General features: G+C 35.5%; 1 protein-coding gene across 1 annotated transcript in view; it reads right to left on the bottom strand.

The window, feature by feature from the left end:
• Positions 1-18,121, bottom strand: part of LOC135786557 (uncharacterized) — a 218,573-nt gene that overhangs the window by 127,441 nt on the left and 73,011 nt on the right. Inside the window, exons 11-13 of the mRNA XM_065296017.2 lie at positions 17,627-17,656; positions 15,268-15,294; positions 14,876-14,929 (exon numbers count right to left, since the gene is read on the bottom strand). Coding sequence (XP_065152089.1) covers positions 14,876-14,929; positions 15,268-15,294; positions 17,627-17,656 — 111 coding nt within the window. The remainder of the gene's footprint in view (positions 1-14,875; positions 14,930-15,267; positions 15,295-17,626; positions 17,657-18,121) is intronic.

Below are 18,121 nucleotides of genomic sequence, written 5' to 3'. Positions count from 1 at the left end.
TAATCTAATGTGCATCTGAGATTTTGGTTTCGGTTTCATATCTGTTGGATAAAATATCTGATGTCTAAGATTATATTAGATCCTTGCATTACAGTAGATCTTAACCATGTAAAGCCCTCGGTTGTAATATTACAACATCAGTTTAAGGTCTAATTAAATATACCTGTACATGTTTTTTTTTTTCTCTTTAAAACCACATTTACACAAGTAAAAAGTCATATTGTTTAACCCTGCAATGATTTTGAATGGTAGACTTTGTAAATAAGTTTTTTGTTTTCCTGGCTGTGAACTTACAAAACCTCCAAACCTGCCTTGAAAAACATAACCTTTTTTCTGGACTAAATAAATCAACAATCATGAAAGTAAAATGCCTAAAATATTTTTTTCTGTGATAAGTTATGTGTCTAGATCATGTAGATTTTAAGATACAGCTGACGTTTTGATTATATACGATTTTGAGCTTGTTTAGTCAATGTTGTAGTTTTACAAGTACATTGTTAAAAATGTACTTTTTTAATAATTTCTTTGGTAGCAACAAAATATAATATTGATTTTAAATATCTTTGATACTACTTTGAGTTTTAATCAATTTTTTTAAGATTATTAAATACATTTTTTGGGAAATTAATTATTTGAGACTTTGAAAGTATTTATGTAGCAATATTTAAAAACTGTATCTGTATCTTATTATTTATAAAATGTACTTAGCTGCTTCTGTTTTCTTTTCTGACTTTTGTTTGCTCAAATATCTGTTTGCTGCATAAGGGCCAGGTAATAATTTTCCGGGATGTGGGATGGGGTGTACAGGTGCTATTACCATTATAAACAGAGCACAATAAGCTTGCCAGACAGAATTTTTTGAATTATGTGGAATGGGTGAATCGTTTAAAATGTATAAGTGTGATTATAATTGATTTGCATGAAGATTAATAAGCATGGAAATAATCTGTGTTTTTATTTTCAGAATGCTAGCAGACAGGACTGTCTTATCTACAATGTGTATGATGTAATTTATAAAGAAAAAGATCTTTGAGATGGGACTCTGATATAACTGTAGCTTTAAAGCTGTCTGTCTCAATGACAATCATACAGTTGGAAAAAAAAGAAAAGTTTACATATTTTTCCTAGATATATTTAAGGTATGGATGCAGTCTTTAAATTTTGTAACCTTCAAAAATCTTTAATTAGATTTTCTCAAAATTGGGTCACATATGTATTTAACATTCTTTCTAGAAAAAAGCATGACTCTTTATGTCTTTCTGCATCAACCTGAAATGTTGACTATGCATAACTTTTAAAACTTTAAAAATTGTAAACAATTGCTAGATGCAATATTGTGATATGCACATTTAAAATATTACAACATTATATATAATATATCTTGCTGCCCTAGAACCAATAACCAGCCTGAAGAGAAGTTAAGTAATCTCATATACGATATCAAGCCATTTGCACATTCAATGTCTCCACCCATTTCTGTCATTTGACATGATGGTATGTTGTTCACAAACAAGACTCCAGATCACTGAAGCATCCAAGTAATTAAGTCTTCATGTTACTCAGATACAGATATTTGATCCCTGTTTCTAAGAAAAGAAGATCAGAACACTCATTGCTTTAAAATGAAAGTTTTCCACATCAACTACTGGAGAAAAACTAAATAGCCTGAACGCAGACTGCAACAGAAAAGGATAAGATTATATCCCATAGGTCTTTGCTCTTCTGGCTGAAAATGTCACATTATTTTACAGATGACTGGAGATGAAAGACCAAAAGGATGACAGTCATCGATCGGTAAAGATGAGGTATTACAGCCCTGCTGATGTTTTGATACCGTAACTTCTCATTTTATACAGCTGCAGTCTTCAATCTTCATTAACATTCTGACTCGACTACAATTAGCCCGAGAGTCACTAAATACATGCATTATCACAATTAGTGTATTCATTATACTCCTTGTTAACCAGGAAATATTTATCTGAGATAAAAGAAGCAATTATGATGCCTGTACTGTAATCCCACAGCAGAATTCACATCAGCACCGTTGTGTTTTCTGTGCATAGGGAAGAAGTCAAAACTACAGTTTCTGTAAAGCTAAAGAAACATTAGAGGTCAGACAACGTAACCCCGCCAAACAGCCAGAAAACAACAGCAGTGATGCAGAGATAACCTTGAAACTCTAGAAGTACTGGCTATGGTAGGATCGAGCACTGATATAGCACCGAATTGCAATACGATCACAATCTGGTCTTTCTTGTGGTAAACTGACAGACCATCATCCTAAGAAAAGACAGTTTTTGGAAAAAGAGGAAGCCAATGTTGTCACCCTGGCAGATCTGGACCTTCTGGAGGTGGCAGCCACGAGGAGAAGGTCAACCAGGTTATTGATTATCATGGACATCTCACGCTTCCTCTCGTCCGTGACACGCTTGTTAGAATGAGGGGCACGTTGACCAGCCGGCTGATCCAACCTGGCGGCAATAGGGAGCTCTACGTAAGGTCATTTCTGCCCACTGCCATCACATCCAATACGTGCCTGTGCAGAGGCGTGCGTCCCAGACTATATTTAAATCCACAGCTGTCTCACTGCTATTTCTAAGAATATAAAAAATGTGCAATATAAAATGCATTGTGCAATTTTTGTTTCAGAGGTGTGGGATTCACACGCTGTCTGTCAATCAATCATATCACTCCAAAGTGTTGACTACTGTATATAAAACAACCAGCTGCATCATTCACATTTTCTTTTAATAAATGGCTCAAAATATGGACCAGTATTTGCTTGGTTCTTCAACATCTAGATCCATGGCACCAGCAGGTTTGCTGAACTTTTTATTAATATTCTGCATCCCACAAACCAAACCAACGGTGAACACCATTGTGTGCGCGTGAGGTAAACGCATCAACGCTAAAACCCACACATGACAGTACGTCATCTCTCAACGCTGGAAGATCTTGGCAGAACATTAGATGAGTACATGCACGGTGTATGTTTTGGCTTAGGGGTGGAAGAGCTGCAATACACGAGTGTGGGCTGTTGCTTTCTGTCTCCGAATAACACCGTCTATTTACCGTGGGTGTCTCAGAGTTTTATCACTTTGTTTACCTAAGCGTACAAAGGGATGCCGACCAAAAAGGCGCATGCACGCTCGCTGCCACACACACACACATGCACCTGCAGCAGAAGTAGCTATTGTGCAACTCTATTCTAATTACACAAATGCATATCAGCTGAAGTTGCCAGTTGACAGCGTGTGATGTAAACTGCCAGTGCGATGCCTTGGCCCGCTTGCATGTGTGCATGTGCTTTTCCTGTAGCTCAGGAAGCCAGCAGCAGAGCTTCTCACACCATTTCCAGCACTGATTAATATTTCAGTGTTCTGCCTTTGGGAAGGAGAAAGATCCATTTTTTAACCATCGGCGCACCTCTCTTTCCTGTTTGATCTCCTGTAACGTGTCACATGGTCCCAATGTCCTCCGGTTTTGCTCATCATGCTGTGCCAGTGGCATCCATAATGGATAAAAGCAAATGCAATGTTTCACATTCAAACCGTAAAAAATATCCTGCATGGCTCACTGCTAGTAAAACAGCATTATTGTCAGACAGTGCTGTCTTAAAGTTCATAAACATTTATGCACATTATTTGAACACATGCATTAAATACTATATCAAGCCATTTGGTATTCATTTTAAAGCGGTGATTCATAACTTTAGCCTCTCTATTGCTATTGAAACAGTTTACTAAAGTTTACTTAAAGGTGACATATCATGAAAATCTGACTTTTTCCATGTTTAAGTGCTATAATTGGGTCCCCAGTGCTTCCATCAACCTAGAAAATGTGAAAAAAAAACAACCCAGTAACTTAGTTTTTGTAAACCAAAACTAGCAACCATGTGAAAAAATAGAGAAAATAATTGACGGCAAAATTTCAAAAAACCACTATCATTGCGATCAGTGTTTGCATTTCATCAGCTCATTTGCATTTAAGGGGGCATTAAATTATATATATGTAAGATTTATTATTTTGAGCTAAAACTGCACATACGTACTCTGTGGTCACCAAAGATGTATTTTACATCTTAAAAAAGTCTTGTGAAATGTCCACTTTAAATTTACTTTTTTAAGGCAAACATAAATCATGTCATTTCCATAAATCATCATTATTTGCTTTTCATTTTTAATTGAGGTAAAGTAATTTCATAAAATGATGCCTCTGCTTCTTTGGGTGACTCCTCTCCTGGGGGTTCATGAAATAGTAAAGTGTCTATCAAATGCACCCTTTAAAATCTTGTCAGAAACATAGCATAATGCTTAATGCTTTCAATGCTTTTAAATTGTGCTTCCTTACATTTCTTCGACCACTGGATCAACATCACCAGTTTTGGGGCAGTTGCTACTCTCATTTCTAGATGTTTGTGTTTGAGTCCTGACCAGCCATAACATTTAAAAGAAACCGTTTGTAAACTAGAACCCACTGCTGTTTGTTGCATGTCGCCATCCCATTTCATAAACCGCTGTGTGGCTGCCGCTTCTCTTTGCATCTGCCGCAAAGAGCCATGCCTGCGGAAACGGCAGAATGTTTGGGTGCACGTGAGGTCCGTCTGCGCTCTACCTATGAAACAAGTTGTGCTTTGCAACTTTCCACATCTCCTATTTAAACTAGACACACGTGACTGCCACGTCCGTCCTGAAAGGATTTTTAAAAATGTAATATTTAATAATAAATCATCATGCGGGCCGGATTGGACACCTTTGTGGGCTATGTTCAGCCACATCTCCCAGGTAAAAAAGTGGTACACTTCCATAGTGTACTTAAAGTGCTTTATTTTCGCACACTAATTTTGTACTTAATATACTAAAAATTCATATTTAGTACTTTTTAAGATGTTCTTAAGATCATCTAAATGTACTTTAGTGTGCTATTTTGAGACACCATAAATATGAACTAAAATGTGCTAAAAATGTATTTAAAAAATTTATTAAGGTACCATTGTAGTAAACTTGAACCCATCTTTGTATGAAAGCTGAGTTCAAGTTTAATACAAGTGGTAACTAAATACTTTTTTAATACAGAGATAGTATCTTAAAAGTGCATTTTAGTTCATATTCATTGTGTATTAAAATAGCACAAATAAGTACACTTAGATAATCTTAAGAACATCTTAAGAAGTACTAAAGATGAATTTTTAGTATATTAAGTACAAAATTAGTGTGCAAAAATAAAGCACTTTAAGTACACTATGGAAGTGTACTACTTTTTCACCTGGGCTGGTTTAGATGCAAAAGCCGCTAAATGCCACCTAATAATAAGAAATCAGGCCAGATGCATTTAGCAAGTTTTGCATCTGAGCTCTTCTTATATTCTCTTTAAAAAAGACAATTTAATGTTAGACTATTGTATGAATATTTAACACAGACATTTGTTAAGATACGCTTGTACTGAAAAGCAATACAATACAAATTATGATCTTTATCAATCAGAGATCACATAGCAGAACAAACTCTCTTTCATCTCATCTTCCATCTTATAATTAACACAAGCCCTCATCTCACAGATACTTTCCATAATAATTTGATATTATTTTATTGCTATATGCTTGAGTTATTAGTGTTATTGACATTCAGACTTTATTAAGTAAACCTCATCAGACGGATGGCAGGAGGTCTGACAATCTTTGACCTCTACACAAAGAAATCTATGAGAAAGGTTTCCGGCCTGCCTCCGTTAGCATTGATTCAGTCCCCTCCTGAATATATTATAGGAAATATTGTCTTTGCTTAATCATCTGAGAAGGTAATGTGATCACTTTCAATAACTATGAGCCATTCAAGGCCAAGAGTTAAATGAATTGATTTCTTTTTAGAGAAAGGCAATAACAAAGGAAGTGAAGTTTATGAAGATATGCAGACACGCATGCTTATGTACTTATGACTCAAAACAACAGTCTGCTCAAGTTACCTCCTTTCTTTTGAAATATTAACAACAACTTGTGCAGTAAAATTACAAGCAATATATTTAACAGATCATATGTTATCACTATGTACTGTATGTGGTAACAAATACTGTGTATTTGAATTGCTTTCCTAACCATATTTATCTCAAATATGCACTACTGTCACCACCCTTTAGACTACGGAAACTACCATTCTTTGGTAATTAACATGTTGTCGACTAAGCTTAAGTATTATTTAATGAGAAACCGTCTTTAAAGTTTGCTAGCTGCAAAACATCCTCTTCTAGAAAGATGACAGCCGGGTAACAACCGAGGGCTGTGTTGAAAATCAGAGCTGCTAATTGGGTGATAGACTCTCGGCGGCGGAAGTTCCTTCTGGTCTTGAAGGCCGATAATAATGACCTGTGTCCCTTTACTCCCAAAATAGCACCTAAGACTGCAGAGCACCGCAGTCCTGCCATACAAGTTACCCGATGGCATGTGACTCACCAAATATAACCCGAAACCTTAGCAGATCTCTATTCACTCAGAGTAAAAATTCATGGAGCCAAATTATCTCAACATACTTGACGTTCATTTAAATTATCGCAGAAAAAAAATCCAGTTTAATGGTAAACTAACCAATGTGGGAATTAAATTTCTTGTGAACGCAGAGACTTTAATTAATTTGCTGGGTGCCAACCACAAAACAGCTTCTGGATTCTAAACAGCTTTTTTTTCTCCAACACCAACCAATTAAAGTGAATCATGTAGGGAAACGTTGACACTATGTTCTGAACTTTTCTAGAGAGGTCATGCACTTATAGCCGACTCGTAATCTCACTGAAGGTTAAGGTATGACAACATTGTGCTAGTTTCATTAAAACTGTTAAACAAGAAGCCTAAGGGTCATTATGCCTTAAAAGCATTTCTAAGTGAGATGATTCGATCTAGCAGGGGTGCAAAAAAATGAAGAACCTCAAATGCACATAACAAAGGACAGAAGCCGGCTGAATGTTTAAAGACAGTTTCCGTCTTCTGTTGTTGCACAATTGACACAACTTTTCCTTGACTATATACAATATTTACATAGCACAGGTAGACTCTGAGATACAAATATGAAACTCTTCAGGTGCCAAGATGTACTTTTTGAAATGGTACCACCCTAATGACATCTTAGAAACTATTTTTACCATTTTCATGATATACTCTGATGTTTTAAAAACAACACAATCCGTGTTAGTTCTGACACTAAATGTTTTGTCCCAGAATACACACATCTCTGTGTTTTTATTGGAACAACACATTTTGTGTTACTTTTAATAGTGCCATATAATATAAAACTGTACTTATGTAGGCATAGATGAATAATAAGAGTTGTGTACATGTTAATAACATATGATGAGCCTCAAACACGTTTGTTTCCTCATTACTATGTGAACTTCGTGCATGTAAAAGACCGCTGGAAAACAGACCAATCTCAACATAACACCAAATGTGACGTTACAGTCAAGATGTACGATCCAACATTAAATTACACATTAAATTAATTAAAATGTTTATTAATGTGAGCTACTGGCATGAGCCTCAGAGCAAAGCAGAGCCAATCAGAGCAGAGCTCAACATTATTATTCATGACCCTTCCAAATAGGGCAAAATATACATTTCATTCAATGGACAAATTCTAGGGTTGTAAATGGACACGTAAAACGTTTCTGCTTAATTTCTGCACTTTATAAAGTTACATACCTTCTATGTAAATATCAAAGAACAATTTTATTTATTATTTTTTGGCACCTTTTAACACAAAATCAACAGAAAATGACACAAAATGTGTTAATAGCATAACACAAAAAATCCTTTCTTAAAGTGTAGACACATAAAAATTAGTCCATGGGCCAAGCCAGAATGTGGTACCACCTAAGGTGGCAAAATATGTTTGGTACCAGTTTGTTTGTAGAGTCCATATAAGTACTTTGAAACATGATAACCATTTTAAATGAGTAGCTTTACTAATCTTTTGGGACAATCATTATTTTTGACAGTATAGTCCTACAGTATCTGCACAGCAGGTCTAATGTAAGAGGTAGCCATACATGCTGTATGTTAATTTTTTCAGGACAGTCAGGGGTGTCCAGATCTGCCATCATTTGACATGATATTGGTTGTATAAGTTTTATATTAAGCTTCATATTAATGAAAGCATCTTTTAAATTGTTATATTTGTAAATCTTATCTCAAAAGATATTGGTGTGGGGGGATATAATTTCAGATATGGATAGACAAGACTGTCTGTAATCTGGTGATATCAGAACCATGAGGGTGGGAGAATCCATGACCTAGCAATTTGAAAAAATATGTATGTAGTATGTACTGTATATGAAAATTGTATATTATCCAACTAAGTGCCATCCCACTACCACGAAACATCAAGCCTGGTCTGTTCACAACATTGGCATGGGACAATATAGAGAGACTAGAGGAGACAATCAGTGGTGAAGGGACATCACATAGAGTGAATGGAATTGCTGTGCAAACAAAGCCTTCTGCTGATCATCCTGCTGAGACCAGAGCTTTGCCTTGCATTCCCAAAACCAAGAAGAGAAGCATTGAAGCAGTAGAGATTGTACTTCCCATTTACAATGCAGGAGAATTATACAGATGATTGATACTGATCATGCCTCCTTTCTACAGGATACAATAATAAAATTTTCCTTTAACTAATAATAAAATAGAATAAATATGCATAGTTCATTTCTAGACATTTGGACACCTCACTGAAATGGATGAGAAATATCTCCCACTTATTTGTACAGGTTTGCTAATGTTAGACGGGATGCTGTGACCACCAGCACCAATGGCTGTTCTGGAGCCTATGGCCTGCAAGTGTTCACGGACCTGCAAGCTTCCTGACTGTTCCTGTCTAGCCAATAAATTTAAGTGCACAGAAAAGTGCAAGCTACAACCCTGCAGCAATTAGAGGGAGGAGGATACTGATGTCATGAAACTGGTTGAAAATGTAGAGTTTCGTTGCAAAACGAGATAACTCAGTTTTTTAATTTTTCAGAAATCTCGTTTTTTGGTTGTGCATTCCAATTAGGGGTGTGCCGGTTTCAGAATTGGTGATGACGGTTATGACGTGAGTCAAATGTGACCGTTCGTCACATAACCGTCGGTGGGGGGCGTTTTGCTCGTTTAAATGCTCGTGGATTGAGGGGAAAGCGTCATTTTACCATAAAATCATGAATGTGATGCCAAGTGTGTTTTAAACAGTAATAACTTTGAACAATTTAACAGAAAGCAATGAAATATTTAAAAAAAACACACTGTTGCCAGAAGACTGCGCTGTCACTCTCTGCCCAGCATAAATTAATCCTCTATCTATCATCTATTTTAATAATCTTCAGAGAAACAGATTTGTGCATTGGGCTTTTTATGTCTGTATTTGTGTCTATATCTGTCATTACACGGACCAGAACAGCACGAAAACAATGTGGATTAAAAGCGTATTGAAGAGGTTTTGCTCATAAATGCAGGTAAAAGAAAGTAATGTGAACTTGAGATTGTTATTAAATGCAGCCGGTGTAAAAGCACAATGGCCACGCGCAGCAAACGCTCTCCGCAGACGCGCTGCACAGTGCTCACCCGGCGTTTGAATAAACTAGACACTGATTGGCTACTTGCTCTATGTTTCTTTAAAATTAACAGCAAGACAACTAGCAGTGAATGTGCGTTGAAGAGAGTTAGTAGATTAGCATGGGAGGATTTGAACTTGAAAAGCGGAGTGTACTGACGCCTTTCCGCGGTTAAAACAACATTCGTTCTCATGGTCATTCATGTTTATTTGATGCTATAAATTAACTAGAAGGAACAGATGATTTGAAAGGCGAGACTTTGTTTAATATGTTTAATCTCAAAAGTAACCGAAAAGTAACCTGGTCTGTCCTGTATGTCAGCGCGTTGTCAGTGTCTGCTCAGCTCTGTATTTTTCACTGCGTGAGAACGTGAGGGGCGCGTGTAACACAGACTGTTAACAGTTGTTTTTAATTATTATTTAAAAATTCTTTATGATAAAAAATGTTTAAAAAAATATTTTAATAACACGGTTTTGGCGGTTATAGAGTTCTAATGACGGTGTTCAACTATAACTGTCGGTCTCACGGTTATATAATGACCGTCACACCCCTAATTCCAATTAATATCACTTCAACTGCAGTTGGTTTGTTTTGATTTAAACCTTCATGACTTAAAAAATACAGCTAAGTAGCACCATAAAACAAAATAATAACATGATAACATAATAATAAACATGTTTTGACAAAAATGTTAAAAATTGGAGTTATCTTGTTTTGCAACAAACCTCTGATGACGAAGATGAATAAACAGAAACAGTTTGCAATGACCAAATAAGTTCATGAACAATGTAGAATTATTTTGTTTTTCTTTGTATGACATGTTCTGTTCAAATAAAGTAAAATGACTTAATTATTTGGCTCAACAGTTAGTGTCATTGAAGGCTGATTTCTGTGACAAAGCTACCACTTACAAAAGGTTATCATGTTGAAATATCATCTAGAGATATGGACTTAAAACAAAAATCAAACTAGAATTTGCCACCTTGGGTGGTACCGATTAGTGAAAATTTTGGCCTGGGCCCATGGACTAAATGTATTTACTCGCATTACTGACAACCCAGAAAGTAATAACCATCATTTCTCTAACTAGGTAAAGTGCACTGTACAAAAATACAGCATGAACTTAAAACAACTTGGTTTTGCAAGTCAATTCAACCTACTCATTATTTCAACTTATAATAACTTATAATAACTTTTTATGTAACTTTAACTTAACAATTTATGTAGATTTGATTTTGTTTAGACCAGCCATGAGTAATCCACTTCTAGCCAAAATAAACTTGAATGAATGTCTTTTCCCCTAAATAATTTGTGCGATGTCTAATATTCCATCATGTGAGTAAAGTCAACAGGGATTACAATGTGTCTGGCTTCATCTACTTTTGGGCTATGGTTAGACACCTATAAAATGTTCACTTACAGCATAATTTTGCCTTGTTTTAGCCCTCCTAGACTGTGTTTGAACGGATTAGTTGCCTTTAAATGCAAAAATGCTTGCTAGGAACTGATGAACCATAGGTATACAATGCAATCTACCCAATCTTAAAATTGTCTGCAATCTTTAGACACCATTTTTCTAATAAGAAGGATTTATCACATACACCAGATAACCATTTACAGGTAAAACAATATCATATCCCTTTAGCCTTTGTTTAAACCTTCAAGAAATGTATTTCAATAAACTTTCAAAAAACTCCATTACAGAATTTTACTCTATTTTAATATTTTTGGATCCAAGCAGGGAATTTTACCGCCATTTCAAGTGTTCCCAACAGGCACCGATAAAGCAACCACCCAGATGTCTGTGGTACGGTACATCACTCAATCCATCACTGCCCAACAGTTTCATGATAGCACTCCGGTGAACAATCGCTTTCGGATGATAATAAATATTCATTCATTCTATTGAATGAGCTTAATGCTGTGCTTACAGTCCCTGAGGCAGACCTGAGTGTTCACCTCCATCACAGTGCCATGCATTATTAATACTTTTTATCACGTTCGAGGGAGACAAAAAAGCGACGGTGCAGCATTCGGCACCATTAACCACTTGAGGAGCTGAGATAACATTTGTGCTAACAGGTGTTAGCGCGCCTCTAGTGAATGGCTCAACAGCTTAGGTCATTCAAATAAGAGTAACACACAACTGCAATTTGTCGCAGGGAGTTGAATATCACATAAGGCTTTTAAGCTGTGAGCAGAACGACAACATCCTTATTTAATCGCTGCTCGGTGGTTTTAAAAGCATAGTTCACAGAAAAATGAACATTTTGGCTTATTTACTAAACTTCATTTTGTGTCAAACATTCCTCTACGAACACATGAGATTAATATTTTGTAATAAATTTTATTGTTAAAAGAATAGTTTAACCAAAAATTAAAAGTCGTCTTAATTTGTTTTCACCCTCTATGAATTTCTTTTCTCTGATGAACACAAAAAAAGATATTTTGAGAAATGATGGTAAACACATTCCCCCTTGGCTTTTTTGAGCCAAATGGTTTTTGCATGGAACCTCAAAATCAAAGAAGCGTCCATTAATCTGTTATTTCACTTGTAATCTGTTTAATATGAGAGATTTTGGCCGTTTTGACAGTGTTTTGATAGTGTAACATGACTTTATTCTTTCGCAATCGTCATAGTGTCTGAGCGCGCTCACAGGCTCTTTGCTGTTGCTGCTGCATTTTGCTATCTGAGGAATTAAAACGTGTAAGAAACGCTCACAATATTTCCAAACCACAGTACAATATTGTGCAGTTAACATCCTCTGTGTAGAAAATGTATGGTTTAAAATGTGACAGTCTCGAAGTTATATTAGTAGATTTCTGGATTTATCTTCTTGGTACACACCAAAGTTCGCCAGAGTTCACGGGGACGCGGAATCACTCATATTCACATATGAGGTCAAATTTGATGCAATAATGCGTTCCTCTTTTAATTTTATCTAAACATATTTTTTCAAATCATTATTGAACATTAAACTCAATCCCTTGGCTATAGCTTATGTCATTTTCATTGTTTATATTCTTTATGGATTTAAAATTACATTAATTTTATAGGAAAATGCAGTTGTTGTGCAAAATGCATTAATGACACAATTAAACAAGTAATTTATTAAAACTTAAATAAATAAAACATGCCGTTTCAGATGTAAATATGATACCAATATGTCATTATTCTGATTGAATAGTATTTGATATGAAAGTTAGTCAACACTTTTATTTTGGAGGATTTTGCATGAAAGTAGGGGTGTTCAGATTGTTAGAAATGTAAGTGCCATGGAAAAGACTGAAAGCTGTATATTTCGTTTAATGTCTGTGTATCCACAAATTTCACACTGTGTCCATAGCTGCGTTTCCATTACACTTTAAAACGGGTAAATTGACATTGCGAATTGAAAATGTGACCAACACGTCAATTAAACGAAAAACTCCCATGTATTGCAAAAAAGTTTTTACGCTGGCATGAGGTGGTTTTTCAGGCAATTCGGAAAAGGTGTATTTCGCAAAACTGCAATGGAAATGCATTTTCACCATATGTAAGTCAGTGACATAATCATTATTTGAAGATGATGTGGTATGAACTAAAACCTCCCAGAAACACATCAGTACGTGTCTGCTTTCCTTGTCAATAATGTTTGTAAACACTACTACATCTCTTAATTCTTATTATCTTATTTGTGTTTTCTTTTTTCAAATATTGATAAAATGGCCATGTTGCAGGCGAATCATAAATCACCACCTTACCGCTTTCTCCTCTGATGTCTTTGTCAGTCCACAGTTGACCCAACAATTGAACATTCCTTTTAACCCTTGTGTGGTGTTCGGGTCTGTGGGACCCGTTTTTAATGTTTACTAAAAGAAAAATTATGCAATTAATTATTGTTTCAACCTCAGATTCATTGGCCTTGGCTCATTTTCTATAAAGAACATAGAAATAAACAGCTTTATAATGACTGTACACTGTACACCCCCCCTACACATTTATATTACATATGTAGTGTTCGGGTCCACTGGACCCGGGGTTAATAAGAGTGTAAAAATTGAATATGCTATGTAACTTCACTCTGTTTTTCTCTTATCTGGGACTGATGTGAGTGCATGAGTGTGTTTTTATATATGTCTGTACATTATGTGATGGATGCATGTCAGAGTTTTGTCCTTCTGCACTTGCTGTAGCAGCGCAAGGATACAACATGTTATATATCAAGCATGAACACTTGTCTGCCCCCACTGTCCCAAACACTTTACCTTCTGTCTAACAGGAACCATTCTACATTTTACCATTATCTCCCTTACAAAAAATAACCATGGCTGTATAATAGTAAAAGTGTAGTAATCATGGTAAATTGGTGTATTGATTACTATTTGTAAAACAATGCGTTAACCACAAAACCTATGGTGTGCGCGCGCACGTGTGTGTGTGCGTATGAGTGCGGAGAGAGAGAAAGTAAATAGAGAAGTAGAAATAGAGAAAGTAAAAGTTATATCCAAGCATTTTTATCATTTTAGGTTGTAGCCAATAGCAACACATTTTACTGCAGTGTGTGTGGACATAAGATGGAGAGGAACACACAGTATATGTCTCTAAAAAACAAGAAATGCATATGCAACACAGCTACATGGTAAAAATTTGCTTCTTATGTGTTGTGTAGGCTGACATGAACAGGTTATGTGTTCAATGTGGATGATATGTTCTGATACGGCATCTTTCCAGATGGGGATTGTGCTGTGTAAACTGACACATATGTGTACAATTTCAAACTTAGTTCAAAGAATTAAACATCAAAGTGATGAAAAACGTATTTGAGATGAAAAAGTGATAAAAACTTATTTAAGATAAACATGTTTTTCCCCAATATCTGGGGGAGAATAGAATTTTCTTCTCTTATTTCATATTATCACAAAAACGAATAGCACTTGAATCTATAAATAGTCCTCTACTAGTGGTAAATGACAAATATTAACCATATATTCTGTTTATTTTACTGCAATAAGGCTAAAGTAAACATCTGTAAACAATTATACATAAATTTGTATGACTGCATTGTTTTAAGATACAAATAATGCAGTGGGTCCACTAGACCCACAAACATTGTCTAAGTAACAGAAATATGAACACCACACGAGGGTTAATTAGCATAAAACCAGGCCACAAACAGCTCTCCAAACTTTCCCTTTATCCAGCTGTTTCCACGTTATTCTCAAAGACTTCCCCTGCTGTCGCGTCGGTCACATAAACACAGACAGACACACACACACCGTGGGTGCGGCCCACACAAGCAGTGGCATGCTCCCGTTCACTCACCCGTTTGCCTTCCTTTCCTTCTGCTCCTGGTTGACCGGGCAACCCAGCATCTCCCTGGGGATGATGGGTAAAGAATCAAGATTGTGGTTCTGAGAAAGCATTTCAGTGCATAAAGCAGAGCGGCCGCAATGTTTTAGTTTACCACCTGTTCGTGGTCATTATTCCCCACAAACTAAATGATCCAATTCAGAACCAACACAAATGTGAATATGACCGCACAGCAGCTGGCTCTGCCTTGACTACTTTATCGAGCTGTTTAGTAAAGTGCTGATAGACAGATGTTCAGATGGCACATTTACAGCACAATCACCAGTGGGAAGGTGCAATTATGAAGGAAAGGTGTAGGTAATGGCCTGCATTTTTGTCAATTCAAGTGCAGTTGAAGTGCTTACCTTTTCTCCAGGAACACCTTGCAGGCCCTGTACAAAACAAACGCATACATAAATAAATAGAGAGGCTCCACAAAACACTTCATTATAAACTCATTACACATATTTGGTACATTTTAGTAACAAAATATATATAAACAGCATTACTGTATAGCCCGCCATGGCCAATAAACTTTTGCTGTTGGCATTTAAAGAGACTGTACCATTATGAAAAGATGCTCATCCACCATTTCTGATGGATTAAGACTAATAAAGGGTTTATGATAAAAGAGACGCACACGTTTGCCAGATACTGGCTTAATATCATGTGTAATCAAGAGTTTAGTGTTAAGGGAGTGTCTCGTGAGTATTTTGTAAACGGGAGCATCTCTTTTATCATAAATCCTTTCGACGTGTGTGCAGCAGGCCCATATTTTTAAATGACTCATGATGCACATTAAGAAATTTGATTATTTTCTTGAAAAACATTCTTTGATAGTTGATAATCAATTTGGGTTCTGAAGCACACGTTCGACAGGTATGGCCTTGATGAAAATCACAGAGGACATTACTACAGAAATGGAGAGTAAAAATCATATAGTTGGTGTTTTTACTGATCTCAAAACGGCCTTTGATACTCTTGATCGTGGCATATTGATATCTAAATTACAAACATATGGAATCAGAGGTGTAGGATTAAATTGGATTATTAGTTATTTGGAAAGTAGACAACAATATATAGAGTATATTGGCCATGAATCCAAGTTGGAAACAATAGAGTGTGGAGTCCCTCAAGGCTCTGTGCTGGGGCCTAAATTATTTCTTTTATATATTAATGATCTCTGTGAAGAATCAAAGATTTTAGGTTTTGTTCTTTTTGCGGATGATATATCATTGATGAAAAAATTTAATTGAAGTCATATATAGCTTATATTATGAAAAAAATTTGTAAAAATATTGATGTTTTGAGTAAAGTAAAGTTTATGTTAAATTATAAGACAATGAGAATCCTATATTGTTCTTTTATTTTTAACCATATCTGATGTATTGTTTGGGAATCTGGGCTAATTCTTATTTCACAAATTTAATGCCCCTATTTATTTGGCAAAAAAAGTGCTATAAGAATAATTAATGGGGTTGCACCCAGAGAACATACAATAGGACGGGACACCTTCTAAGGTCGGGACACCTCAAACTTAATGACTTGGTTGCTTTACAAACCTTATTTGTTGTTTTTAAAGCAAAATATTGCCTGTTACCGAATGGATTACAAGACTTTTTTACAGCAAATAGTGGGACAAGTAGAAGAAATAATGATTTTAGACAACCATTTGCAGGAAAGACCCTCAAACAAATATGTGTTTCAGTTTCTGGTGTGAAAAGATGGGATTTCCTTAAATGCTCTTCAAATATTACTCAATTTAAATGTAAGTATAAACAGAAGATACTTAATTTGTATAAAGATGAATGTGAAAATTGTTAAAATTATAATAATAACGATGGTTTCGAATTCGTTTTCGTTGCCAGAATTGTTATCCTTAAATTATTGTTGTTTTTGTTTGTTTAGTGCTGTGTAAGCAGAATTTATAATAAAAACAAAATATAAATAAATAAAAAAATTAAATTGTTAAAATTGAAAGCAGATTAAATCTGGTCAGGGTTATTTAGTAAGTTTTTTGGTGTTGGTATTTTTTGTTATGTCGGTGAGGCCATCTAATTTCTAATTTGTAACTTTTTTAATATAAGAATGGGGTAGGGTAGGATTTTTTTTCTTCATCCTACTCCTGTTCTTCTTGTCATGGAATGTATTTTGCTGTGTTTGTTGGATTGTTGTTGTGGCATTGCATTACCATGAAAAGAAAAATTAACATGAAATATTAAATGAAATGAAATTATATTAATGAATATCATTCAGAAAATTTTATATTTAGTATTTATTTAATGTAAGTTAATATAACCAACAAACTATCGGTATCAGCATCAGCATGGGTCGATATCAGTCTGAATAACCGGCTATTGTAACAGTGGAAACATTTTATGTCGGTGCATCTCTAAATGATATCTAAAATCTAGGTAGGTAATGTTTTAGTGCTTCAGATTTTGACAACCGGACTCCCTTGGCTACATACACTACAAAGAATCAAGACGTGCCCAAAGTTTGAATGAAGTCATGTATGTTAAGCAGTTAGATTTTAAAGAAAAGAAACAAAGAAGAAGAGTGTTGCCTTAATAAAATTCTCAATTCTGAACAATTGGCCGTGTTGTAATCAATTTTTAATAAACTTTAAACAGTCGTTCAAGGAAAGAGTGAATTATAGACTATAGACTTTACAATTTAAGTCTGAATAAATGTATCAGCAATTTTAAATGTAAATCTTTTTACCTGGTCTCCCTTCTGACCTTGGTTTTCAGCCTATAAGAAAGAAGAGAAGTGTTTAGAAGTGTTTAATCAAGATGTGGCAATTAAATTCAGCAATAATTGAAGAGTCCGAACAATAATAAGGTCATCTGTACATGGCACAGTATAAAGACAAACCATATGACCTCTCTCTTAATCTCCTTCTCTCTCTCCCAGCCTGTGGAAAAGGCAGTGAGGTGTCATCTTTCAAACGGCATCTTTGAAAATACTAACACATCTTAGAAACAGCTGCAAAAATAGCCTTTCACTTCTTGTGTTGGCTATGTGAAAGTCAGAGAACTTTAAATCCTCCTAAAATGCCACAATGTAACAGTGGCCTGTGATGTTGGGAATCGTAAACATAAGTGACAGATGTCTAGAATGCCAACATCCATAAAAGCACACAAAAAATCCTAAAAACAATTCAAAACAAACATTCAGGATGGCAGGTATACATGATGTGTTAGCAAATGGTGAAAA

The sequence above is a fragment of the Paramisgurnus dabryanus genome, chromosome 20, assembly GCF_030506205.2.
Source record: "Paramisgurnus dabryanus chromosome 20, PD_genome_1.1, whole genome shotgun sequence".
Lineage (NCBI taxonomy): Eukaryota > Metazoa > Chordata > Actinopteri > Cypriniformes > Cobitidae > Paramisgurnus > Paramisgurnus dabryanus.
This window is presented reverse-complemented; position numbering and strand designations above follow the sequence as displayed.